We start from the raw sequence: 27635 nt of genomic DNA on the forward strand, positions 1-27635 counted from the left end.
GCTGTTTTCTGCCAGTAAGAAAGTCAGTTATCCACTGGCAGGTGGAGGCTGGTACGCTGAGTTCAGCCAGTTTGCTGTGTAATTGTCCTGGAATAATTGTGTTGAAGGCTGAGCTGAAGTCCAGGAACAGAATTCTTGCATAAGTTCCCGGGTGATCAAGGTGTTGAAGGATGAAGTGGAGACCCATGTTCACTGCATCGTCCACCGACCGGTTGGCCCGATAGGCAAATTGCAGGGGGTCTAGCAGGGGGTCCGTGATTTCCTTAATGTGGTTGAGAACCAGTCTTTCAAAGGACTTCATGACCACAGAGGTCAGGGCAACAGGTCTGTAGTCATTTAGTCCTGTGGTAGTTGCCTTTTTGGGAATGGGTATTATTGTGGAGCATTTAAAACAGGATGGAACCACACACAGCTCCAGTGATCTGTTGAAGATCTTAGTGAAGACAGGTGCAAGCTGGTCTGCACAGGTCCTCAGGCAGGAGGGAGAGATTCCATCAGGACCTGGGGCCTTCTTGACTTTCTGTTTTTTAAAAAGTCTCAGCACGTCTTCCTCGCAGATCTTCAGGGCAGGCTGGATGGGTGGCTGATAGTCAGATGGGTGTGAAGTGGTGTTGGATGGGAGCTCGTTGCTGGGCTGTTCAAACCTGCAGTACAATCTGTTAAGGTCGTCGGCCAGTTGACGATCTCCCATTGTCTGTGTAGGTGGCCTTTTGTAGCTGGTGATGTTCTGCAGACACCTCCAGGCGGTTGATGGCTCATTTGAGGACATCATGCTGCTTAGCTTGTTGGAGTAGTTCTTCTTTGCAGCCTTGATCTCTTTGGTTAGGGTGTTCCTTGCCTGGTTGTACAGCGCCCGATCCCCACTTCTATATGCTACCTCCTTAGACCGGCGCAGCTGTTTCAATTTGGCATTAAACCAGGGCTTGTCATTATTATATTTAATGCGAGTCCTGGTGGGAACACAGATGTCTTCACAAAAGCTGATGTAAGATGTCACAGTGTCCGTGTGTTCATCCAGGCTGCTTGTGGCATCATCAAACACACACCAGTCTGTTAATTCCATGCAGTCCTGAAGCCTTTCTTTAGCCTCATTAGTCCATTTCTTCACCGTGCTGACCACAGGTTTGGCACACTTGAGCTTCTGTCTGTAGGTCGGGAGAAGATGAACTAAACAGTGGTCAGATAGTCCCAGTGCTGCACGAGGGACAGAGCGGTACGCACCTTTAAATACAGTATAGCAGTGATCTAAAATGTTGCTCTCCCTGGTGGGGCAGGTAACATGCTGTCTGTATTTAGGTAGTTCGTTGTTAAGTTTTGCTCTGTTAAAGTCCCCTAAGATGATGAAAACAGAGTCTGTGTGTTTGTGCTCCACGCTGAGGATCTGATCAGCGAGTGCGCTCAGTGCCTCGCGCGCGCACGCTTGAGGTGGAATGTAAACAGCAACAAGCACAACTGATGAAAACTCCCGCGGACAATAAAACGGTCTACAGTTCAAGAAAAGTGATTCCAGATTAGGGCTGCATGTTCTCATTAACACTGTCACATCTGTACACCAGCCTTGCAGGGCTCTAGACTAACTTTTTGCACTGGTTGCACTGGTGCGCCTAACTTTTTTTCTTAGGTGCACCAGCACAAAAGTTAGGTGCACCCTAATTTTCAACTGCATCGCATTTAACACCTTAGTTTTACAGGTTCACTTGTTTTTTCGCTGTCCATATAGGCAATATTGACTTGTAAATGATTAAATAACAATATGGTCAACATGGCCTCGTCTGTTGATGTTTGTTGCTGTCTGCCGCTGAAAGGCAGTGGGGAGAGGGGACCCATGGGCAGTGCATTTACTGCGGCATGTAATGTGTTTTATAGATGCATTGTGCTTTTCATCCTTTCAATTCAAAATGTATTAGAACCAGTCACAAATACAATTTTGACGGCCATGGTTTTCCCATGCTCTTTACAGTTAATTATAGTATTATAGTCTCATTATAGTACACTATTATAAAAATTATAACAATAATAATAGAGTATATCTATTCATGTATGTATATATATATATATTTTTTTTTGTGTGTGTGTGTGTGTATGGGGCTCTAGTGTTAGAGTGTAATCTTAAATAAAGTGCATTATATTATCGGCTTTACTGGATCTTTTACAGATTCCCAAAATCGATTGCGGTGCACTCATTGTGTATTTTGATTACATGTATTCTAACACTTCACTGTCTTTTAGTTATTTTTATATTTTACTTAACGAAAATATTATTGTGTTTTTACTTTCGCTATCGTCGCACTTAACCGCTAGCATTAGCCTATTGCTACTAGAGGGTCGGCTCACCACTGTTACGGGTCTCTTGCTGTGTGGTGATGAATGTGTGGGAATAAAAGCACACGACAAGGTAGACTTCACTGTAACGGTTTAGTCAGGACTTCAGTAAGCGTTACAACACTTTAAACTGCCTAGCTCCAGAAACCGAACTTTTATACTTTGGCCGTCCGGCGAGTCTCATATACAAAACTAAACTAACTGAACGTCCGGTGCTGCGTTCTGATTGGTTGAGCTGAATGTCGCTCACATATCACCGATACAATATTGTCCCGCTCTTCACTGTCTCTGATTGGTTTAGACCATGATATGGGCCTGATGTGTGTCTGTTGTTGAACCACGGGAAGACTTTCAGAGTAGCGGAGACTTTTTTCCCCTTGAACTGCTGGTCGCACCGGTGCGACCTGAGATTTTTTTTAGTCGCACCATTGAGAAATTAGGTCGCATGTGCGACCAAATTGGTCGCACTCTAGAGCCCTGCCTTGGTTGATATAAAAGCAAATTCCGCCGGCTTTTTGCTTGCCGGAATCATAAGTAACCATCAAAACTCAACAAACCATACAGATTGACAAAGTAACCATCAACATCACCATCAAATCAACAAAGTAACCATCAACAGTATCATCAAAGTAACCAAGATCATCAACAAAGTAACCATTAAAATCATCAAAGTAACTATCAAAATCATCATCAAAGTAACCATCAACATCAACAAAGTAACCATTAAAATCATCAAAGTAACTATCAAAATCATCATCATAGTAACCAACAACAAAGTAACCATCAACAACCATTACCTGTGGATCATCAGCTCTATTGTCCAATAATCATTAGGGGGTGTCAACTAGAAACTAGAAACAAAACCACCCCAGCCATGCGCTCCCAGAGACAAGGGCAATCACACCTACACATGAAACATGAGCTCTGGAGGCACAGAGAGGCTAAATTCGTGACTTTTTTTTTATAAAGCACCCCTCTACAGCACCCCCATCCCATCAACTTTCTACCATTATTTACTTTATTAACTTTATCTTACCAGCAAACAACCAATATATTGTCCACCACAGAAATTCCAATAAAGCCCTCAAGATACAGCGGCTGCAAGAGTTGCATGTTAATGTGTTCATCCATACATCACATATCCATCAGATCCATCTTCCTCCACAGCTCATTTAGTCAGGAAAAAGCAATTCTGCACTTCCCTTTCAGACGACAATATAATGCTAGCATTTTGTCATTTATTATTTGAGCGAGTTCGCCGTTTGCTCTCGTTATAGCACGGATGTCATAACGGCGGCCTGTACGAACACAGATACCGAACCAATTTTCTCTGGCCGTCTGCCTCATCACGTTTGGCTTCCGCTGATTCAGCGTCCACGATCTTACGAAGAGACGCTGCCCCGACGTGACAATCTTAATATCGCCGACCCATTAGCCAGAGCTCACAGAGGGTAATGTATTTAGAGAATCAACTGAGTGCAAGGAAGGCCAGTAGCTCATCAAAGCAGGACAGTCAGTGAAACGTGTGGCCCCACAGGAAGCACTCTTATTTAAATACAGTTAAAGCAGCTATGAGAGCTCTTCACAGCCGCCGTGGCAGGCAGCTAAAGCACTGGTGTGTTTTGAAAAGCCAGTTAGTGAATGTTGTTCTTAACATTTATAATTACTGTTCTTAGATTTGTTGTAGGGCTTTTTAATTAGCATAAAAGCTGAACTTTAAATACAGTTGTGAAGGACATATATATACCATGCTGTGCAAAAGTATTTGCACAGCATTCAAATCTAGTCCTGGTTGCTAGGACTAGATTTCCAATGCTTCCCAGACCACCACAGAGAAAACAGTCCATTACTGGGATGACTGGGGTCCTTTGCTATCTTCCTGGCCTTTGACCAGCACCGTTTCCTATATATGGACTGCAGGTCAGGAATAATCGACTTGGCCTGGATGATGCGCTCAGCTGAATGCACCAACTTCCACCATCTGGAGAACCTGTCTATTCTACAAAGTGTCATCAAAATCATCAAAGTAACCATCAAAAATCATCAAAGTAACCATCAAAAATCATCAAAGTAACCATCAAAAATCATCAAAGTAAGAATCAAAAATCATTAAAGAAACCATCAAAAAACAGCTAAGTGACCATCATCAAAGTAACCACCAAGATCATCAACAAAGTAACCATAAAGATCATCAACAAAGTAACCACCAAGATCATCAACAAAGTAACCACCAAGATAATCAACAAAGTAACCACCAAGATCATCAACAAAGTAACCACCAAGATCATCAACAAAGTAACCACCAAGATCATCAACAAAGTAACCATAAAGATCATCAACAAAGTAACCACCAAGATCATCAATAAAGTAACCATAAAGATCATCAACAAAGTAACCATAAAGATCATCAACAAAGTAACCACCAAGATCATCAACAAAGTAACCACCAAGATCATCAACAAAGTAACCATCAAGATCATCAACAAAGTAACCACCAAGATCATCAACAAAGTAACGATCAAGATCAACAACGTAACCACCAAGATCATCAACAACATAACCACCAAGATCATCAACAAAGTAACCACCAAGATAATCAACAAAGTAACCACCAAGATCATCAACAAAATAACGATCAAGATCATCAACAACGTAACCACCAAGATCATCAACAACGTAACCACCAAGATCATCAACAAAGTAACCACCAAGATCATCAACAACGTAACCACCAAGATCATCAACAACGTAACCACCAAGATCATCAACAAAGTAACCACCAAGATCATCAACAACGTAACCACCAAGATCATCAACAAAGTAACCACCAAGATCATCAACAAAGTAACCATCAAGATCATCAACAACGTAACCATCAAGATCATCAACAAAGTAACCATCAAGATCATCAACAAAGTAACCATCAAGATAATCAACAACGTAACCATCAAGATCATCAACAAAGTAACGATCAAGATCATCAACAAAGTAACCATCAAGATCATCAACAAAGTAACCATCAAGATCATCATCTACGTAACCATAAAGATCATCAACAAAGTAACGATCAAGATCATCAACAAAGTAACCATCAAGATCATCAACAAAGTAACCATCAAGATCATCATCTACATAACCACCAAGATCATCAACAAAGTAACCATCAGGATCATCATCAACGTAACCACCAAGATCATCAACAAAGTAACGATCAAGGTCATCAACAAAGTAACCACCAAGATCATCATCAACGTAACAACCAAGATCATCATCAACGTAACCACCAAGATCATCAACAAGGTAACCATCAAGGTCATCAACAAAGTAACCATCAAGATCATCCACAAAGTAACCATCAAGATCATCAACAAAGTAACCATAAAGATCATCAACAAAGTAACCACCAAGATCATCAACAAAGTAACCACCAAGATCATCAACAACGTAACCACCAAGATCATCAACAACGTAACCACCAAGATCATCAACAAAGTAACCATCAAGATCATCAACAAAGTAACCATCAAGATCATCAACAAAGTAACCATCAAGATCATCAACAAAGTAACGATCAAGATCATCAACAAAGTAACCACCAAGATCATCAACAAAGTAACCATAAAGATCATCAACAAAGTAACCACCAAGATCATCAACAAAGTAACCATCAAGATCATCAACAAAGTAACCACCAAGATCATCAACAAAGTAACCATAAAGATCATCAACAAAGTAACCACCAAGATCATCAACAAAGTAACCACCAAGATCATCAACAAAGTAACCACCAAGATCATCAACAACGTAACCACCAAGATCATCAACAAAGTAACCACCAAGATCATCAACAACGTAACCACCAAGATCATCAACAAAGTAACCATCAAGATCATCAACAAAGTAACCATCAAGATCATCAACAAAGTAACCATCAAGATCATCAACAAAGTAACGATCAAGATCATCAACAAAGTAACCATCAAGATCATCAACAAAGTAACCACCAAGATCATCAACAAAGTAACCATAAAGATCATCAACAAAGTAACCACCAAGATCATCAACAAAGTAACCACCAAGATCATCAACAAAGTAACCACCAAGATCATCAACAACGTAACCACCAAGATCATCAACAAAGTAACCATCAAGATCATCAACAAAGTAACCATCAAGATCATCAACAAAGTAACGATCAAGATCAACAAAGTAACCATCAAGATCATCAACAAAGTAACCATCAAGATCATCAACAAAGTAACCATCAAGATCATCAACAAAGTAACCATCAAGATCATCAACAAAGTAACCATCAAGATCATCAACAAAGTAACGATCAAGATCATCAACAAAGTAACCATCAAGATCATCAACAAAGTAACCACCAAGATCATCAACAAAGTAACCATAAAGATCATCAACAAAGTAACCACCAAGATCATCAACAAAGTAACCACCAAGATCATCAACAAAGTAACCACCAAGATCATCAACAACGTAACCACCAAGATCATCAACAAAGTAACCATCAAGATCATCAACAAAGTAACCATCAAGATCATCAACAAAGTAACCATCAAGATCATCAACAAAGTAACCATCAAGATCATCAACAAAGTAACCATCAAGATCATCAACAAAGTAACCATCAAGATCATCAACAAAGTAACCATCAAGATCATCAACAAAGTAACGATCAAGATCATCAACAAAGTAACCACCAAGATCATCAACAAAGTAACCATAAAGATCATCAACAAAGTAACCACCAAGATCATCAACAAAGTAACCACCAAGATCATCAACAAAGTAACCATCAAGATCATCAACAACGTAACCACCAAGATCATCAACAAAGTAACCATAAAGATCATCAACAAAGTAACCACCAAGATCAACAAAATAACCATCGAGATCAACAAGGTATTTCAGCCCAGTAAATTTGACCTTAACTGAGGCAAGTGAGGCCTGCAGATCTTTATGTCTTATGTTCATCCAAGTTTTTTGTGACCTCCTGGATCCAAGTCCAAGTTTGCTCAATTTGCATTGAAACCCTTTCCAGACAGGTTGAATTTCAATGACAATGTTTTGCATCTGTATTTGCATCTCTTTTGAATGTGACGTCATGTGAGGCATTTGAGACCTTTAGGTCTGCGTCACGTTGCCACAGTGCAAGTTCTGTGTAAGTGATGTTTAGATTTAAGAGATATGGCGGTTATCATGCCTGGATGTGGTTAATAATCTAAACCCAACAGTCAGTTAAACCTGTTTAGCTAATATTAAAAGGAGGGGCAAATACTTTTTCAGAGCACTGTATGCCGCCATGATAGTGGAATGATGTTTTGTGTACATTGTTGGCGGTGAATAATCTTGGTTACTATGACAATGTTGAAATTGGCAAAAACACAGTGAACTGAAATTGGAATTAAAGATGAGAACTAGATTTGGTTTGGTTTGGGTTTTTAACGCCATTATAAGCTCTATATTTAGAGCCATCTCTATGGCGTGCCATTTTTATCTTTTTCAGAGTACTTTAACTACATAAAAAATGTTTAAGGAGGTTAAGGTTATAAAAGATGTTTTAGCTTTATGCTTTTAAGAAATTTTAAAATCTTAGAAGGAGCTGTTTTTCTAAAAATGTCTTTTATATCTGATCCAGTTAGGTACAGATTTCTGTCCTGGGTAAAAAGCTCGCATTCACATAGTATATGTTTAATTGTTAAAGTAATTGAGCAATGAGAGCACTTTGGGGCCTGTTCTCCTTTTAATAAGTGTCCGTGTGTAAGGTTTGAGTGTCCTATTCTGCATCGTGTGAGGGCTACTTGGTCCTCCCTCTTCTGAGTATGGTTAATTTGGTTTGGTTGTACGTTTTGTTGGATTTCCCTGAGTTTGTTATTTTCTTGTAAATTCCAGTCCTCTTGCCATTTTTCTTGTATATAGCTCCTTATGATGGGTCTTAGGTCTGTTGGTGGTATGTATATTGGTGTAACTGGTTGTTCTGCTGCTCTTTTGGCTATAGTATCTGCTTCTTCGTTTCCCTTTATACCCTTGTGGCCTGGTATCCAGCAAAACCTCAGTATTTTATTTGATTCATCCAGTGCTTTCAGTTTATACAGTATTTCCTCGATGATGGGGTGGTCAATATTTAGTGATTTGATGGCTTGAATGCAGGACTTTGAATCTGTGCATATGGTGGCTTTCTGGTGACTTGATCTCTGGAAATATGTTGTAGCCATTAGAATTGCTTGTGCTTCTGCGGTAAAAATGGAGCTGTGTGGGGGGATATTTGTGCATTGTTTTTTGGTCTTTGTGTAGAAAGCTGCACCGGTGTGAGTAGATGTCTTTGACCCATCTGTGTAAATAATCAAGTAGCCTGTTTGTCTTTCTTCAAATTCCTTGAAAATACTTTGTGCTATTTCTGTGCTCATAGTTTGCTTGGGGAAATTTGTGAAAGTTTCTGAGATGCAAGGACTTCCAAGGTCCCATGGAGGAAAGGTTTTCCTTTGTGTATCATTTAGCATTGCTCTTTTCTGAAAGTTTTCTAAATCCCATTGTAGTCTTTCTCCCGCAGGTCTGATCTGGTTTGGTTTCAAATCGTAAGCTGCAGAGTGGTTTCTCTTGAAAACTGTATTGAAGGCTGGGTTGCTTGTGTTCTCTCTTAGTTTAAGTATGTACCAGAGTGCTTGGCGCTTCCATCTCCAGTGCAGTGGGAGTTCATCTGCTTCTATATATAGGCTTTGTACTGGGGAGGTCCGAAAAGCTCCCAGTGCCAGTCTCAGTCCTTGATGATGACATGTGTTTAGAGCTCGTAAGTAGGACTTATGAGAACTAGAAATCACTACAATTAATGTATGATTATACTCTGGTAAAACCTGGCAACCTTCGAGGAAACCAACTACAACTAAATACATGTGGTTGCCCTTGATGTATCAAACCTAAGTTGCCAAATTTGAATATTTAATCGAATCTAATATGAGCTTATTATGTTAGTGTCCTGGTTATTAAATGTACAGTTCAAAAGATAAAGAGTCACATGTTGCTTTATAGATTTGTGACCCAGTTAGAACCTTATTTAAAGACGTTCGGCAGTTCTAGTCGAGGCCATCTGGCGTTCCCTTAAGCATTCGTTCTGGACTTGCTTGCCTTGTGTTTGCAGCCAAAATCTGAGCCTTAACACGACCATGACATACTGCACGTCTGACAATGCTAAATCATGAGCTCAATCATGGCTGTTCTAACTCTAGCAAGCATTGGCAAGTATAGATCTGAGTAGACATATGTGAGTACATATTAGAGTACTTCTATTCAGGTTATGTACACAGTGGGTCCAACTCCACCTGTAACCAAGGGACACAAAGCAAGAAAACATCCTGGACAGGGCAGCAAACACTCTGACATTTACAAACCGGATTCCAAAAAAGTTGGGACACTAAACAAATTGTGAATAAAAACTGAATGCAATGATGTTGAGGTGCCAACATCTAATATTTTATTCAGAATAGAACACAAATCACAGATCAAAAGTTTAAACTGAGAGAATGTATCATTTTAAGGGAAAAATATGTTGTTTCAAAATTTCATGGCATCAACAAATCCCAAAAAAGTTGGGACAAGGCCATTTTTACCACTGTGTGGCATCCCCCCTTCTTCTTACAACACTCAACAGACGTCTGGGGACAGAGGAGACCAGTTTCTCAAGTTTAGAAATAGGAATGCTCTCCCATTCATGTCTAATACAGGCCTCTAACTGTTCAATCGTCTTGGGCCTTCTTTGTCGCACCTTCCTCTTTATGATGCGCCAAATGTTCTCTATAGGTGAAAGATCTGGACTGCAGGCTGGCCATTTCAGTACCCGGATCCTTCTCCTACATAGCCATGATGTTGTGATTGCTGCAGAATGTGGTCTGGCATTATCTTGTTGAAAAATGCAGGGTCTTCCCTGAAAGAGATGACGTCTAGATGGGAGCATATGTTGTTCTAGAACCTGAACATACTTCTCTGCATTAATGGTGCCTTTCCAGACATGCAAGCTGCCCATGCCACAAGCACTCATGCAACCCCATACCATCAGTGATGCAGGCTTCTGAACGGAGCGTTGATAACAACTTGGGTTATCCTTGTCCTCTCTGGTCCGGATGACATGGCGTCCCAGTGTTCCATAAAGAACTTCAAATCGTGACTCATCTGACCACAGAACAGTCTTCCATTTTGCCACACTCCATTTTAAATAACCCCTGGCCCAGTGCAAACGTCTGAGCTTGTGGAGCTTGCTTAGAAATGGCTTCCTCTTTGCACTGTAGAGTTTCAGCTGGCAACGGCGGATGGCACGATGGATTGTGTTCACTGACAATGCTTTCTGGAAGTATTCCTGAGCCCATTCTGTTATTTCCTTGACAGTGGCATTCCTGTTTGAGGTGCAGTGACGTTTAAGGGCCCGGAGATCACGAGCATCCAGTAGAGTTTTACGGCCTTGACCCTTACGCACAGCGATTGTTCCAGATTCTCTGAATCTTTTGATGATGTTATGCACGGTTGATGATGATAACTTAAAAGTCTTTGCTATTTTACGCTGGGTAACACCATTCTGGTATTGCTGCACTATCTTTTTGCGCAACAATGGTGGAATTGGTGATCCTCTTACCATCTTGGCTTCTGAGAGACACTGACACTCTGAGAAGCTCTTTTTATACCCAATCATGTTGTCAATTGACCTAATTAGTGTTAATTGGTCTTCCAGCTGTTCGTTATATGCTCAATTTCCTTTTTCCAGCCACTTATTGCTACTTGTCCCAACTGTTTTGGGATTTGTTGACACTGTGAAATTTTGAATCAACATATTTTTCCTTTAAAATGTTACATTTACTCAGATTAAACTTTTGATCTGTCATCTATGTTCTATTACGAATAAAATATTGACATTTGCCATCTCCTCATCATTGCATTCAGTTTTTATTCACAATTTGTTTAGTGTCCCAACTTTTTTGGAATCCGCTTTGTACATAGATATTCATATGTATAGCTGCCCATCCTCCTTTTGCATTTATGTAAATAAGAAAAAACAAAAACAGAAGATTGGAGAAAGCCCATGAAGACTTGGAAGGAACATGGGAACTCAAACTGAGCAATTTCCAGCCAGGGTTTAAATTTTAGTGCAAACACTGAATCAGATTTTTGATCCAATTATTATTATTATTATTTGTATATACACTGATCAGCTATAACATTAAAACCACCTCCTTGTTTCTACACTTACTGTCCATTTTATTACTTTGTAGTTGTACAATTACTGACTGTAGTCCATCTGTTTCTCTGCATGCTTTGTTAGCCCCCTTTCACCCTGTTCATCAATGGTCAGGACCCCCACAGGACCACCACAGAGCAGGTATTATTTAGATGGTGGATCATTTTCAGCACTGCAGTGACACTGACATGGTGGTATTAGTGTGTGTTGTGCTGGTATGAGTGGATCAGACACAGCAATGCTGCTGGAGTTTTTAAACACCTCACTGTCACTGCTGGACTAAGAATAGTCCACCAACCTAAAATATCCAGCCAACACCGCCCCATGGGCAGCGTCCTGTGACCACTGATGAAGGTCTAGAAGATGACCGACTTAAACAGCAGCAATAGATGAGCGATTGTCTCTGACTTTACATCTACAAGGTGGACCAACTAGATAGGAGTGTCTAATAGAGTGGACAGTGAGTGGACACGGTATTTAAAAACTCGAGCAGCGCTGCTGTGTCTGATCCACTCATACCAGCACAACACACACTAACACACCACCACCATGTCAGTGTCACTGCAGTGCTGAGAATGATCCATCACCTAAATAATACCGGCTCTGGTGGTCCTGTGGGGGTCCTGACCAAGGAAGAACAGATGGACTACAGTCAGTAATTGTAGAACTACAAAGTGCTCCTATATGGTAAGTGGAGCTGATAAAATGGACAGTGAGGGTAGAAACAAGGAGGTGGTTTTCATGTTATGGCTGATCAGTGTATATGCTCTGTAGATACTAGCCAGTGAAGTATGCTGTACTGTCATGTCATTCCCACAGGCAATGACGCTTCTGGTGTGAACACTAGAAGATGAGCGATCAGAGATTCGGCCGACAAGAGGTGAAAAATCGCTGCCGGTCTGAGCGTAGGGATACTCATGGCTGAAGTACTGACTTAGCTCGTCTGAACCAAAAGAACTCCGGTTCCTAAACTGGTTCCGTTCAGGCATCTTAGAACCTTGGTGGTTTTTAAAAGGACCAGTTTTTGTGAGCCTAGGATGCGTCATCACCAATGGGCATTGCATAATAGAAGTAAATAGTGCTAATATGATGGTGGAGCTTGTAGGTTACCCTAGTATCCTTTGGTTCCAGGTGCAAATGAACATTTTTTTGTGAACCAGAAAGGAACCCGTTAACAGGGCTAAGAGAGACGTTTACACTGCACAATTAATTCCTGACAATTTTTACTACTGTACAGGAAATCACTTTTCTAAAGACTCAGTCCCCCAAGGTGAGGATTAACCAACATCTCACTGATTAGCAAATCAGGCTGAAAATGTAGAGCAAAGAAAAGACTGAACGATAGCGCTAAAGGCTAAAGCACACAGGTTTTTGACACTGAACAACTTTCCCTTAAGAGATTTACTTTTACTTAAAGCTGGTGAATAGGATATGGGTGGTGGAGGCCCGGGCCAGGCAGGCGTATCAAATGGCAAGGCGGCACATTTGTTCCGAATGGCTGGCTCATTACAGGCGGAGAAATGCAATCCGATGACATTGTGACTAATGAACGTCGTTCTTCCCTCAGGTGACACGGATTCTCCCTGTATCTGAGCTCCGACTTCCTGTCACGCAACCACGGCTGCATGTAGGGTTACAAATCAGCAGGTTCCGGGTACAGACTAAATTTGGTTTCTGTGATCACCCTAATTATTGTACAGTCCCTGACAGAAGTCTTGTCGCTTATCCAAGTTGTAGGAACAACAAATAATAACTTGACTTGTAGTTGATCAATTGAAATCAGAACTGGCTTATATGAAAGGCAAAGCACTCTAGATTATGCTTATTATACCAAAAGAAAGTTTTGTATCATTCATTGAGTTTTATCATTTAATTAGGACAGAAAGGTCAGATTTTGCTTGGACATAAGTCTTGTCGTATACAAAAATAATGTTGAAATTATACATATACTTTATTTTGAATACACAAACATGCTACAATAACATTAGAACATAAAGTCATGGTACCTTGGAAAAAATAATTAATATCGTGTATGACTTCCATGGGCTTGGAGGACTGCATCCATACGTCTTGGCAATGACTCAAATAACTTATTGATGAAGTCATCTGGAATGGCAAAGAAAGCAGTCTTGCAGGACTCCCAGAGTTCATCAAGATTTTTTGGTTTCATCTTCCAAGCCTCCTCCTTCATCTTACCCCAGACATGCTCAATAATGTTCATGTCTGGTGACTGGGCTGGCCAATCCTGGAGCACCTTGATCTTCTTTGCTTTCAGGAACTTTGATGTGGATGCTGAAGTATGAGAAGGAGCACCATCCTGCTGCAGAATTTGCCCTCTCTTGTGGTTTGGAATGTAATGGGCAGCAAGATTGTCTTGATACTTCAGGCTGTTGATGTTGCCATCCACTCTGCAGAGCTCTCGGACACCCCCATACTGGATGTAACCAAACCATGATTTTTCCTCCACCAAACTTGACTGGGTGATTCTGGGTGAATCTTGGGTCCATGCGGGTTCCAACAGGTCTTCTGCAGTATTTGCGGCGATTGGGATGCAGTTCAATGGATGATTCATCAGAAAAATCAACCTTCTGCCACTTTTCCACTGTCCATCCTTTCTGCAAGCTGTGGGCCTTGGCAAATGCGACACGATTTTTTTGTTGTCTTCTGTTTAATGCTGGTTTCTGAGCACTAATTCGGCCATGAAGACCACTGCGTGAAAGAATTCGACAAACTGTTCTTGTAGATACAGCGTTTTCTGGTGACCAGTTCTCATGTAGCTCCGCTGCAGTTGAAAAAGGGCTGGCCCTAGACTGTCGAAGCAACAAACGGTCCTCTCGAACAGTTGTCTTAAGGGGTCTGCCTGACCTGGGCTTGTCATGAACGTCCCCAGTTTCTTGAAATATTTTTCTTATTCTCTCCACTTGACGTTTGGATACATTAAAGATGTCTGCCACCTCAGCAGCAGACTTGGTCTTCAAGGTCTTGATGATCAGCACTTTGGTTTGTGGTTGAATCTTTGGCATGTTGTCAGAGGTCAGGTTGCACTTCACAGGAAAGTCTGGTGTGCTGGGGTTCTTTTTATACACACCTGGGAATGTGTTAATTACATTATTTGTCCCAGGAGAAGCTCTAATCTGTGATTTGTTGAATCATTTAAAGACACGACAAGACTTTTGTCCTTGCAAAAACAGATGTTATGGGCTTTACCAAGCTGTGGACATCAGGACACTTTTTGACAGTTTCATTTTGCACCCAGTTATTAATGTGAAAGCCCTTGACATTAAAGTGAACCATTTATTGTAACAATTGATTGATTACAAATAAAGTTATATACCATTTTAAGTTACTATGTCCTTACGCGACAAGACTTCTGTCAGGGACTGTAAATAAAAGATACCTACCTGCCAGGACCTGTCTACGTTCTATCAGCACAGCATGTCCGAGCATAATCGCTCAAGAGAAATGCCAATATGAGATGCAGTCCTGTCATATCTGGGGTGTGCTTTCCGGAGAAACTAAACCCACCCCGACCCTGGCTAGGATAAAGTGGTGGTAAAACATGTAAAACAAGTGTTTTTTCTTTTGTTGTTGTTACCAAAGTGTGAAACAATAACTAAGTGCAGAACGGTCACAACTAGCTTTCATTAAGTCCCACAGTTTACTTTTTACTGTAATTGCTGAAAAAAGCAAACTGTGAAACACAGCACCGCCACTTCGCGCAGGCCTTTTATCACTTCGCTTGCAGCGCTTCTTACCTGATAAGTGGGGGGCGCGGGTGGAGGGAGTGGAACTGCATGGTTTTAAAAATACATCCATCAACAGCCTGTTTGTAATATTTTCTTGGCCAAACAGAGCATAATGTATACTGTGCCGTGCTTCCTACATAATACAGCACTGATCACGTAAAATTCATCACTGATAAAAACAATTTTAACACAAGAAAACAGAAAATATTGGTGCCCAGGTGATGCAGCGGGATATTTCGCCAACACACCAGCGCTGGGATTCTAAACTCCCCGAGTTGCAGCAGACAAAATTGGCCACTATCAGATCAGTGAGTGACTCTCCATGCGCAAAACTGGCCTCACATGAGAATCCACTAAAGTAAGGGCGAATACGAAGAAATCAGAGGACTGTGCACACCTTGGAGGGAGCGTTTGTCAGAAAAATACACCCCCTCTGAACGTATTCAGGGAAGACAAATTGGCTACGCTAAAAAAGGTAGAAAAATGCATTTAAAAAATAGCAAAAAAATATTAAATATAGATATAATATAGTATATTAAATAGAGCTAATGAACAATAAAAATCTGTTAAAATGTGCAGACACTATAGACGTGTTCCCTGTACAAAACATTATTCTCATCTAGAAAATCACACATAACTTTTATTTATTTTTTTTTTTATTCACACAAGTTTTTATTATTTTTAATCATTTAAAATGAATTTTATTATTATTATTTTACAGATATTTCAAAATTATTTTACTAAAAACAATTACATATTAATTAATTCTAATTCCTTTTAATTCTTTTTTATTTATATATTATATAGAGCTAATAAACAATAAAAATGTGCGGAAACTGTAAACGTGTTCCCTGTACAAAACATTCTCATCTAGAAAATCACACATAATAGTTTTCACATTGTTTTAACAATTATTTTATTTGTATTATTTTTTAATCATTTAAAATGTATTTTATTTGTATTATTTTTTTCTATTATTTTACAGAAGTTTTAAATGAATTTTACTGAGAACAAATAAATACTGATTTTTTTTTATTGATATATTATATAGCGCTAATAAACAATAAAAATGCTTTAAAATGTGGGGAAACTGTAAACGTGTTCCATGTACAGAACATTATTCTCATCTAGAAAATCACACGTAATAGTTTTCACATTGTTTTAACAATTATTTTATTTTTATTATTTTTTAATAATTTAAAATTTATTATTTAATTATTATTTTTATTATTTTAATACTATTTTACTAAGAACAATTAAATATTGAGTAATTTAAATTCCTTTTCATTTTTTTTATTAATATTAATTTTTTTTTTTATTACCCTTTGTAAAGATTTAAATCTTTACTTTTTAAAATACTTCTTTAAGCTACAGTACATAAATGTTTTAAAATCTACAGGAAACAAGCACATATTTACATTTTTGAAATTTAGCAGACGCCTTTATCCAAAGCAAGTATCCAAAGTAGTGTGACAGTATACAATCTAAGCAATTGAGGGTTAAAAGCCTTGCTTAAGGGCCCAACAGCAGCAGCCTGGCAGTGGTGGGGCTTGAACCAGCAACCTTTTGATTACTAGTCCAGTACCTTAACCGCTAGACAACAACTTCCTCCTACAGCTTGGCCAAAAGACAAGCTTAGGTACCTACAACATATGGTATGTAAGCTTGGCTGTAAACCCTTTTCAGACATAGCCAATCATGTCTGTATGTAGATGCCTGACCGGCTAAAAGCACCACTGTGGATCTGAACCCTGAATGCCAGCATTAATGGTTAGTGTAATTTACCATTGCCCCACCTGTTGTTGATGGTTTGTGAGATACAATAGATATTGTGGGTGCTGCAGATTGCCTGGGCCTGAATTTCAATCTGTGAAGGCATTTTTTCACCTTATATAGGGAGACATAGAGGCTACTTTAATTTAACCCTTCATATTCCAACACACATTGAATAGGCAGGTATGAAGGATTTATTTGCTCATATTTGTATTTGTTTAGCTGTTGATTGTCAAATTAAGAGTAGTTAAAATCAGAACTGCTCGTGTGCTCACAAAATATTATTTTAAGACTATCTCAGGCCTTATTTGAGGGCGTACAGGGCTCTGACGGTTCCCTTCTGAGTTTACTGCAAATGTTAAAAAGTTTCAGCATCTGAGATGAAATAGGTCGTACTGAGAAGAATGCTGACTCTGTAGCTCTCGCGGTTCTTATTTGAGTCTAGAAAGCAAATCAGGGCACCAACTTTTAAACTAATTAGAGTCTACAGAGAATGCCTAATCAAGACTTTTCAGACGTGAATACACTCCCGACCTCGGTCACTTTTCTCACATTCTCAGGCGTAACTAGCGGTTTGATTGGTTCGGTGAACCCGTTCTTCTTATGCAGCATTTTAAACCTTCACGTTTAGCTATAAATAATGACCGGCTGGTGGACTTGAGAGTCCCAGAACTGTTCATGCCAGACCACATGAACTTCATGCTTAGCTTTAACTAGACCCGAGCCCAGGGGTGGCAATCATTTCCCAAGGGTTACAAGGGAACCTGGGACTGTTGTAGAGAGCCAGGCTAAACATAATAAGGCTTAATATTACATTTAACTTGATTGGTTTTAATAAGCTGTAGAAAGACTAAATGTTACAATTAGGCAACGACAATTTACAGATATATATTTTTATCTAGAAAATCACAATTTTTTATTTTTAATAATTTAAAATGTATTGTATTTTATAATCTTGATCATTTTTTATTTTACAGATATCTGAGAATTATTTTATTAAAAACAATTAAATATTGACCTCTTTTTACTTTTTTTATTGCACCCTTTTAATTGTGCCTTGAGTGGTTTGCCTTATTAGCTCACTGTCCAGTGTTTGCGCCACTTAAACGTCTGCCTAATCAGACTCTGATTAATTTCACCCTCTCATGCATGTGCCACACAAGAACTGGGGTTGCATCTCGCCTCATTTCATTTTCCATCTGCTCCTTCTGGTGAGGGTCTCTTTGGAAGCAGCCTTCTCCAACACCGGCCTGAATTCCGGCTCCTTCTGGTGAATGCCCAGTGTTTCCATTGGCATGTAATCCCTTCAGCAGATCCTGAATCAGCCAGATGGTCTTTATCCAGTGGGATGGATCTGAAACAGTTTTAGTAGGAGCAAACCTGTGTATTCTTGTGAGATGGCCAAACCACTTAAACCTGATCCTTCTGATTCGAAGGAGTAGTGGCTGCATTCCAGGGTTCCTACAAATGGCTTTGCATTTTATACTGCAAAGTAACCCCAGCCAACCAACCAATGAATTAACTTCATTTCTTGTACCTGCTACCTTTCACTTACGACCATAAGTCAGGACATTTACACTGATTTCATTGGTACACACAAATTTTTGTATGGTTTTGGTCTGCTTGTCCTTCTCATGGTCTCCAACAAGATCCTGGTGTCTCATTCTACCCTAGGCGAATTGTGAGGCATGCCTTGAGTGGTTTGCGCTATTACCCTCTCATGCATGTGCTATACAAAAATTGGGGTTGCATCTCGCCTCATTTCATTTTCCATCTGCTTCTTCTAGTGAGGGTCACCTTGCCATGAGGCTTCTCCAACACCAGCCACAAATTCTGGCTCTTTTTAGTGAATGCCCAGTGTTTTCAATGCCAACTGTAAGATTGGCTTGTAATCCCTTCAGCGGGTCCTGGACCAGCCAGATGGTCTTTGTCCAATGGTATTCCAACCAGGGGTATTTTTCTGAGATGGCCAAACCACTTTAACCTGATCCTTTTGATTCGAAGGAGCAGTGGCTTCATTCCAGGGTTCCTACAAATGGCTTTGCATTTTATACTGCAAAGTAAATAAGTAAAATTTATTTATAAAGCACATTTAAAATTACAGTCAACCAAAGTGCTGTACAATACAAATATAAAATACCGAGCAATTTAAGAAACTAAAACATAATAAGCATAATAAACTTAACAAGATCGCACAACACTTAAAAATTAAATGACAATTAAAAAAGTGTGTTTCAGTCTTGATTTAAAGACTGTAAGAGAGGGAGCAGACCTAATATTCAGTGGAAGGCTATTCCATAGCTTTGGAGCAGCAACTGAGAAGGCACGATCACCCTTCAGCGTCAGTCGTGACTGAGGAACAGCCAGCAGTAACTGGTCTGAAGATCTCAGAGACCTAGATCCCAAGTTAGAACTAAGTAACTCTGAAATATATGATGGAGCTTGCCCATGTAACGCCTTAAAAACAAACAAAAGAATTTTAAATTGGATCCTGCAGGAAACAGGAAGCCAGTGAAGTGAAGCCAGAACCTGGGTAATGTGATCCCTTTTTCTCGTTCCAGTCAACATTCTAGCAGCAGCATTTTGTACAAGCTGCAGACATGACAATGATTTCTTGCATATACCCAGATACAATTAATTACAATAATCAATTCTAGAAGATATAAAAGCATGGATGACCTGTTCCAGGGCTTTAGCTGGTAAAAATGCCTTGATTTTTGAAATTTCTCTGAGCTGGTAAAAGCTGCTCCTAACAACAGATCACGCCGAGATTTTTAACTGTAGTTTTCACATAGCTGGATAAGACTCCAAGTCTTCCAACAAGATTGTTTGTCAATTTAGGTGGTCCAAGCAAAAGAATCTCTGACTTCTGCTCATTTAATTGTAAAAAGTTGCTGGCCATCCAGACTGTTATATCATTAAGACAGTTGCTGAAGCAGCTTAACGAAGACATTGGGTTTCAGAGGCAGATAAATCTGAGTGTCATCCACATATAAATGGAACGATAAATTGTATTTCCGAGTAACCCCAGCCAACCAACCAATGAATGAACTTCTAGTACCCGCAACCTTACACTCAACATTTACACAGATATGACTGGTACATACAAATTCTTGTTTGTTTTTGGTCGGCTTGTCATTCTCATGGTAACTAACAAGATCCTGATGTCTCATACTGGGAAGGGTTTTAAAGGTGCTAGTTCTGATTGCTTTAGCTTTACAGTCAGCTGTGACACATTAAAATGCAGGTTAAACACTTAATACAAGGCAGAAGTGCAGTCCATTGATCTGGAGCTGTTGATGCTTGGTGGTGTGAAATGCAAAAACTCCCTCTGCAGCAGTAACAGCGTCTTCTGTGTTACCCAGTGTCACAAAATTCGTCATTTACGTGACACACTCTCTCTCCTTTAGGTGCAGTTTGGTGTTTTGGTGAACTAGCACCTTTATTGGACAGGTCATGCATTGTGCTTCCCAAGGTCCCTTCCTCTGTAATTCGCCTGTGAATTTTTATTTAAATTTGGGCATTTTTTAAAGAAAAGAGAAGCCGGGACTAGGGCTGTCGCGCTAACCGCAATTTTGAAATATCGCGGTATAGACCAGCCAACCGCAGGGCATGCTGGACAACCGCAACACCGCGATATTCAAGTTTTTTCTTTCTTTCTTCTCCTTTTTTTTATTGTTGCAGGTCCATCTTGTTTTATACGCTTACATTCATGCGTAATAAATGTTAAATAAATTCATAATGAAAATGAGCTAGGAGCGACATTTTCCCGCAACCTGTTCTCATGCGTTGCTGCGTCAGTGTCAGGCTTTGTGTTTTAAAATGTAAACAATCGCAACAGGAATTATAGGCAAGTTTATTAATGATTAAATTGAGTTCACACTCAATAAATACTTGTAATTTAGACTATATTCAAACAGCCTCGGCGTACTAAAACACTTAATGACGGTTAATATGGCATTGCAGCCTGCAGATTCTCTCTTGCTGGCTTGCTGGAATGATTTAAATGCATTTTTTCGTTGAATAAAAATGTATTGAAACGAATAATAACTTGAAATGTAGTATATATTGTTATGTTAATTATATCTACTAAATAGATGGTTAATAGTGGCGCGATAACCAGGCTAGACTTTCTCTGATCTCTAAAGTCGCATGCAGGTTCAGTACATCTACAGTGTATTAATGCAACGAGCACCATCAGAGAGAGTTTTAGTGCCGCCGGGAACATCGCTACCCCACTCAGATCCTCTCTAAAACACATCAGGTGAACATGTTGGTTCGTCTAGCGCGCATGATAACGCAGGTTTAAACTCTTACAGACTTTATTCTTTATTCTATTTTTTTACCATATTTTGATTAGATGTGCATTTAAAATATTTAGCCTAAACACTTTTTTTTTGTTTCACAGTGTATATCTAACCTAGGCTAGAAGCTAATTTAAACCTTTTTTTAATAGAGAAAAGACGCGCATCCCTGCTCTGTTCTGTATTTAACAATAGCCTAAACACGCATTTCATTGGTCTTAAAGCCGTCTCATCTTTGTCATTATAAAGCAATAATATATCGAATCATAGCCTAACAATAAAGCTTGTTTATATAGCTCTAAAATCCAGATCAATTAAGTAATTTTCAAAAACAACAAAAAAATGGCGATATAACCGCATACCGCGATATTGAGACAGTCTGAATACCGCAAGGGGAAATTCTGTCACCGCGACAGCCCTAGCCGGGACCTGAAGAGAAAGGCTAAATCAGAGCAAAAACACACAAAGAATAGCGTGTTGAATCCTGGACTAATTTTTAGGTCCAAAAAAGAGGACACATGGTCACCTTAGGTTAAACGACCGCTTCAGAACATTATCAGCAAATAACTGAAATGTTATCTTCCCTCCCTTTTTACAGAAAATCTCTCAAGAGTCAACCATCCCTTGATGTCACGTCCATGAAAATAGCATACAGCACCGTTCTTAACTCCAATAATACAAACATCTGTCTCACAGAACTACAAAGAGTAAATCCCTCAAAGCAGACATAACAAAAGCTCCCAGACACAACAACCAACAAAATAAACTAAAACGTGTGTAAATATGAATTGTTTACAGAAACACAAGTATAGCATGTATAGAAAAACCTAGCAACTAAAAGTCAACAGGCTAACTGTGCCAGAAACATTAGCACAAAGACTCAGGGAAAAAAAAACTGCATACACATTACATGACATTTAGAAATATGATAACATACATTGTTGGGAGTCTGAATACAGTACAATAGAGCTTTAGCACAGATAAAGGAAGCTGACATTGTGAAGGACTGTCATAACATTAAAACCACCTCCTGGTTTCTACACACACTGTCCATTTTATCATCTCCACTTATCATATAGAAGCACTTTGTAGTTCTACAATTACTGACTGTAGTCCATCTGTTTCTCTACATACCGTTTTAGCCTGCTTTCACCCTGTTCTTTACTGGTCGGGACCCCCACAGGACCACCACAGAGCAGGTATTATGTAGGTGGTGGATCTTCCTCAGCACTGCAGTGACACTGACATGGTGGTGGTGTGTTAGTGTGTGTTGTGCTGCTGGAGCTTTAAAATACAGTGTCCACTCACTGTCCACTCTATTAGACACTCCTACCTAGTTGGTCCACCTTGTAGATGTAAAGTCAGAGATGATCGCTCATCTATCGCTGCTGTTTAAATTGGTCATGTTCTAGACCTTCATCAGTGGTCACAGGACGCTGCCCACGGGGCGCTGTTGGCTGGATATTTGTGGTTGGTGGACTATTCTCAGTCCAGCAGTGACAGTGAGGTATTTAAAAACTCCAGCAGTGCTGCTGTGTCTTATCCACTCATACCAGCACAACACACACTAACACACCACAACCATGTCAGTGTCACTACAGTGCAGAGAATGACCCACCACCTAAATAATACCTGCTCTGTAGTGGTCATGTGGGGGTCCTGACTATTGAAGAACAGGATGAAAGCAGCTAAAAAGGTATGTAGAGAAACAGATGGACTACAGTCAGTAATTGCAGAACTACAAAGTGGTTTTAAGGAGGTGGTTTTAATGTTATGGCTGATCAGTGTAAACTACTGCTAGTCTGTATGACCTAAGGTTGGGTTACAACATTATTTACTCATTGGGAACTTAAAAACAACCATTAATTCATGATTTAAGTGTTCAAGGTATGTTGCAACCATGGTGAAAACTAAGGAGCTGCCAAAAAGGGGCAATGGGCATAATAAAGATTTCCAGAACCTTGAACATTTCTAGAGACAACACTGAGAGTATCATCTGGAAATTCCAAATTTCCTAGACGTGGGAGATGTCATCCAGAGTCCCTATCATTGGGAAATCAGGACAACAAAAGAGGGGAAAAAAAACTATTTAAATGCAAAAGACTTACAGGATGACTTGACAAAGGCTGGAACAAATATGTCAGTGGCAATTAACCAAAGACTAAATTCTGGACTCTATGATACATTCCACGCTTGACCAAGAAGCTAGAGAAAATGACCAAGAAGGAAATGTAGAGAGAATTTGTATTTGGAGTTCTGGGACACTGTGCTACAGAGTGACCAATCAAACTTGGAAATGTTTGGCCATATGGATAAACAACTTGTCTGCACAAGAAAAGCAAGGCATGGAGGTGGGTCAATGATGATGTGGGGATGCTTTTCTGCTGCATGAACTGGCAATCTTGACCGTCTGATTGGCGTCATGAATTTTCAGGAGGAACTTTGATCCAAAGTCAACCGAAGCTGGAATAAAGAATCAGAGAAACTCCACTGGCCTGCACATAGCCATGATCTAAACCCAAAAGCAAACGTTTGGGATACAAAAAAAAAAGCCCTTTTGACTGAATGGGCACACATTATAATATTCCAACATCCCAAGAATACTGCTACAATGGAAGGCTACTGCTCAATTGTATTGTATGACATTCAAAACCCAGTTCTAGCTGGTTTAGACCAGTTCCTTTGTTCCAGCTAAGAAATCTCCATTGACGGTGGATTCAAGGATGCAAGGCAATTGATGGGAGTATAAAGGGTGAAGCATCTCTGAGGTATTTTAATAAGTCCATAACAAACAAACAACAAAGAAGCTGCACATTCTATGTATATTAATGCATATTTTTTTCCCAACAAGCTTATGATCAGGCGTCCACATACTTTTGGCCATGTAGTGTAGATTTGTAAAACTGCATTGGGGATGCCCCCAAAAAAGTAGCTTAAACAAAAACAGCATCACCTACCTAATCCAGGTGGCACCTCTGGGCAGGGAGGAATAGGTTTGGGTGTTGGCCTGGTGTGGTTGGTCTCAGGATTGGTGCTGGGTGGCAGCTGGTCAGAAGCAGGCACGTAGCTCGTGAATGTAGTGTTAGGCCTGGCGCTGGAGTAGTTGTAGTACGAGTGGTGGGGCCAGCGTGAGGCGTTGGCCCCGCGGCCGTTGTTGAAGCGGCTGAAGATGTCGAAGCGCTGGCTGTACACGTCAAAGTAGAGGATCATCATGATGAGAAAGTGGATGAGGCAAAGGAGAAGAACAGCCTTGCAGATCCGCTCCAGGGTGCGGCCCAGCATCAGCCGGCTCATGGTCGAGGGCAGGCGGCGCCCGCTGCTAGGGGCGTCCGCTCGGCGGCTGCTCCTGCCTCACTTTGTCCTGCCTCGCTTCACGTCTTGGTGGCAACTTGGAAAGATCTTGGAACACAAAATTTAAACACATTTTAGTGAAGTGTATAGAACAGTTGTAGAGATCCTGCAAAGGAAACACCAGGAGCACATAATGTATGCATTCACTATTAGAGATATACAGTATAGAGGACATCAAACTAATAAATAAATAAATACAACACATTGCTCAAAATGACTTTACAAAAGACCATATTTACCAATCACACCTCAAGAAAATTGTTTTCCAACTGTAAAGCATGGTGAAGGGTGCATCATGTTTTGAACTGCTGTGCCGCCTATACAGTATTCAATTTGATCATATTTATTCATTCCTTGTCTGTTCAGGGTCGCAATGGGTCTGATTCACTGGGAAAGACTCGGGACAGGTCGTCAGTCCATTGCAGGGCAAACTCGAGTTTTCGTCACGTCAAGTCAAGTCAAATCTATTTATATAGCGCTGTTGTCTCAAAGCAACTTTACAGAATCCAGGACCAACAGACCAAAAATCCCTATTGAGCAAGCTGAGGGCGACTGTGGCAAGCAAAAAACTCCCTTAAAAATTACAGGAAGAAACCTTGAGAGGAACCAGATTCAGCAGGGACCCATCCTCTTTGGGTGGCCTGGAGGATACTTTAAATAAACAGGATTTACACAAATCATACAAACACAAAATTAAATTGAACTGAAAGTCATAGCTAGAAAACAAAATTGGAGTTCTTCATTGTTCAGTTCAGTCTGTGATAAAGTCCGTTGTAAGTTCTGGACATTTTTGGTGCAAACACGCCAGGTTACCATCCCATCTAGCAGGAGCAGCATTGTTGGCAATGCAGTCTCAACTCGCAGTCATAACTAAAAGGAAGAGCGAGCAGGTAACAAGGTCATGAAGGCTTTCATAGGACATCAGCGCTCACCTCCCCCCACCGTCATCAAACCTGAGTGATCGGACAAGAGAAACAAAACGACAGCAACCCAACATCCCAGATCACCATAAGTTTCTATGACCAAGAACCCCCAAGCTCTGCGCCTTTGTTTATATTTGGGGGTGGGCAGCTCCGGTCCTAGAGGTGAGAAACCAGATGCAGGCAGAAGCCAAAATGCAGCGCCAGTAAATCTGACAAACATGAGAGCACCAGACTGCCCAGATCCCAGACATCCAGGACCTCACACACATACTTATACCTGGGAATCAAACTCAGGACCTTCATGCTGTAAGGTGACAGTACTACTCACCAAGTCACAAGGTTCCATTATGGTCAATAAATATCCCTCAGTTATGTACGTGCGGTCATCAGCTTTACTGTTCGCCCAACCCTAAGCAAGCCTTCTCCGTGGGTATAGACTCATGATTCAAACGTATTCAAACAGAGTGAAATAACCAAGGAAATGTAATAATTCATGAAGACTTGGAGGTTTCTCATGATCAGATTACTGAAATGTATTCAACCTCTCTGATGAGATTTACGACAAAATCCGTTTCAGCACAGCAGGTTATGTTGTAGGTTTGAATACATTCAGTGAAGCAAGATGCTAAGAACTAAAAGGCAGCCGTTATTAGCCTGGCGTCCTGTGGAGAGCCCATTCAGATGTGTAACAATTCAAGTGAAAGTGGTAAATTAGAGTCAGGAATGAATGGTTGACATAATAATGATAATAATCATAATAATAATGATTACATGAGCAAGCTGGCGAAAATCCAGTCATTCACAATTAACTAAACAAGCAGTACCAGCAATCAGTCGATGAGGTGTCGTGCTCTTTGCTCTTTGGACTAAATGGGCACTGGATTTCAGCACCAATTCAACATTTCAGAGTGTTTTTTTACTTGGCAGTTTTGGCTGGATTAAAATGAACACTGACGTGATTGGAAGTGTGGACGCTCCTTTTGAAATCTAATGGACACGGTCCATTTCTAAGCAAATTTCTGTTGCAAATCATTTCAGGTGAGCACACAATCCAAACCAAAGGCATCTAAACAAACCAGACACAGGATGTGATGTCACAAGATATGATACTAAATAGATAGACAAATAGACAGGTAGGTGAATAGACAGGTAGGTGGATGGATGGATGGATGGATGGATGGAGATAGATAGATAGATAGATAGATAGATAGATAGATAGATAGATAGATAGATAGATAGATAGATAGATAGATAGAAAGACGGACGGACGGACAGACAGATAGATAGACAGACAAGTAGATAGATAGATAGATAGATAGATAGATAGATAGATAGATAGATAGATAGATAGATAGATAGATAGATAGACAGGCAGACAAGTAGGTAGGTAGATAGATAAATACATAGACATACAAACAAGTAGGTAGGTAGGTAGACATACAGACAGACAGACAGACAGACAGACAGACAGACAGACAGACGGGTGGATAGATAGATAGATAGATAGATAGATAGATAGATAGATAGATAGATAGATAGATAGATAGATAGATAGATAGATAGATAGATAGATAGACTGCCAGAAAGACAGACAGACAGACGGGTGGATAGATAGATAGATAGATAGATAGATAGATAGATAGATAGATAGATAGATAGATAGATAGATAGATAGATAGATAGACTGCCAGAAAGAAAGACAGACAGACAGACAGACAGACAGACGGGTGGATGGATGGATAGATAGATAGATAGATAGATAGATAGATAGATAGATAGATAGATAGATAGATAGATAGATAGACTGCCAGAAAGAAAGACAGACAGACAGACAGACAGACGGGTGGATGGATAGATAGATAGATAGATAGATAGATAGATAGATAGATAGATAGATAGATAGATAGATAGATAGATAGATAGATAGATAGATAGACAGGTGAATGAATGGATGGTGGATGGATGGATAGATAGG

The 27635-nt window shown here is 40.0% G+C and overlaps 1 protein-coding gene across 1 annotated transcript in view; it reads right to left on the reverse strand.

Annotated features, from left to right (window-relative positions):
• Positions 1–27635, reverse strand: part of b4galt2 (UDP-Gal:betaGlcNAc beta 1,4- galactosyltransferase, polypeptide 2) — a 191101-nt gene that overhangs the window by 133121 nt on the left and 30345 nt on the right. The window contains exon 2 of the mRNA XM_062993906.1: positions 24344–24785. Within this exon, the coding sequence (XP_062849976.1) occupies positions 24344–24680 (337 nt within the window). The 5' untranslated portion in view covers positions 24681–24785. The remainder of the gene's footprint in view (positions 1–24343; positions 24786–27635) is intronic.

Source organism: Trichomycterus rosablanca, chromosome 4 (genome assembly GCF_030014385.1).
Source record: "Trichomycterus rosablanca isolate fTriRos1 chromosome 4, fTriRos1.hap1, whole genome shotgun sequence".
In the NCBI taxonomy this organism is placed as follows: Eukaryota; Metazoa; Chordata; class Actinopteri; order Siluriformes; family Trichomycteridae; genus Trichomycterus; species Trichomycterus rosablanca.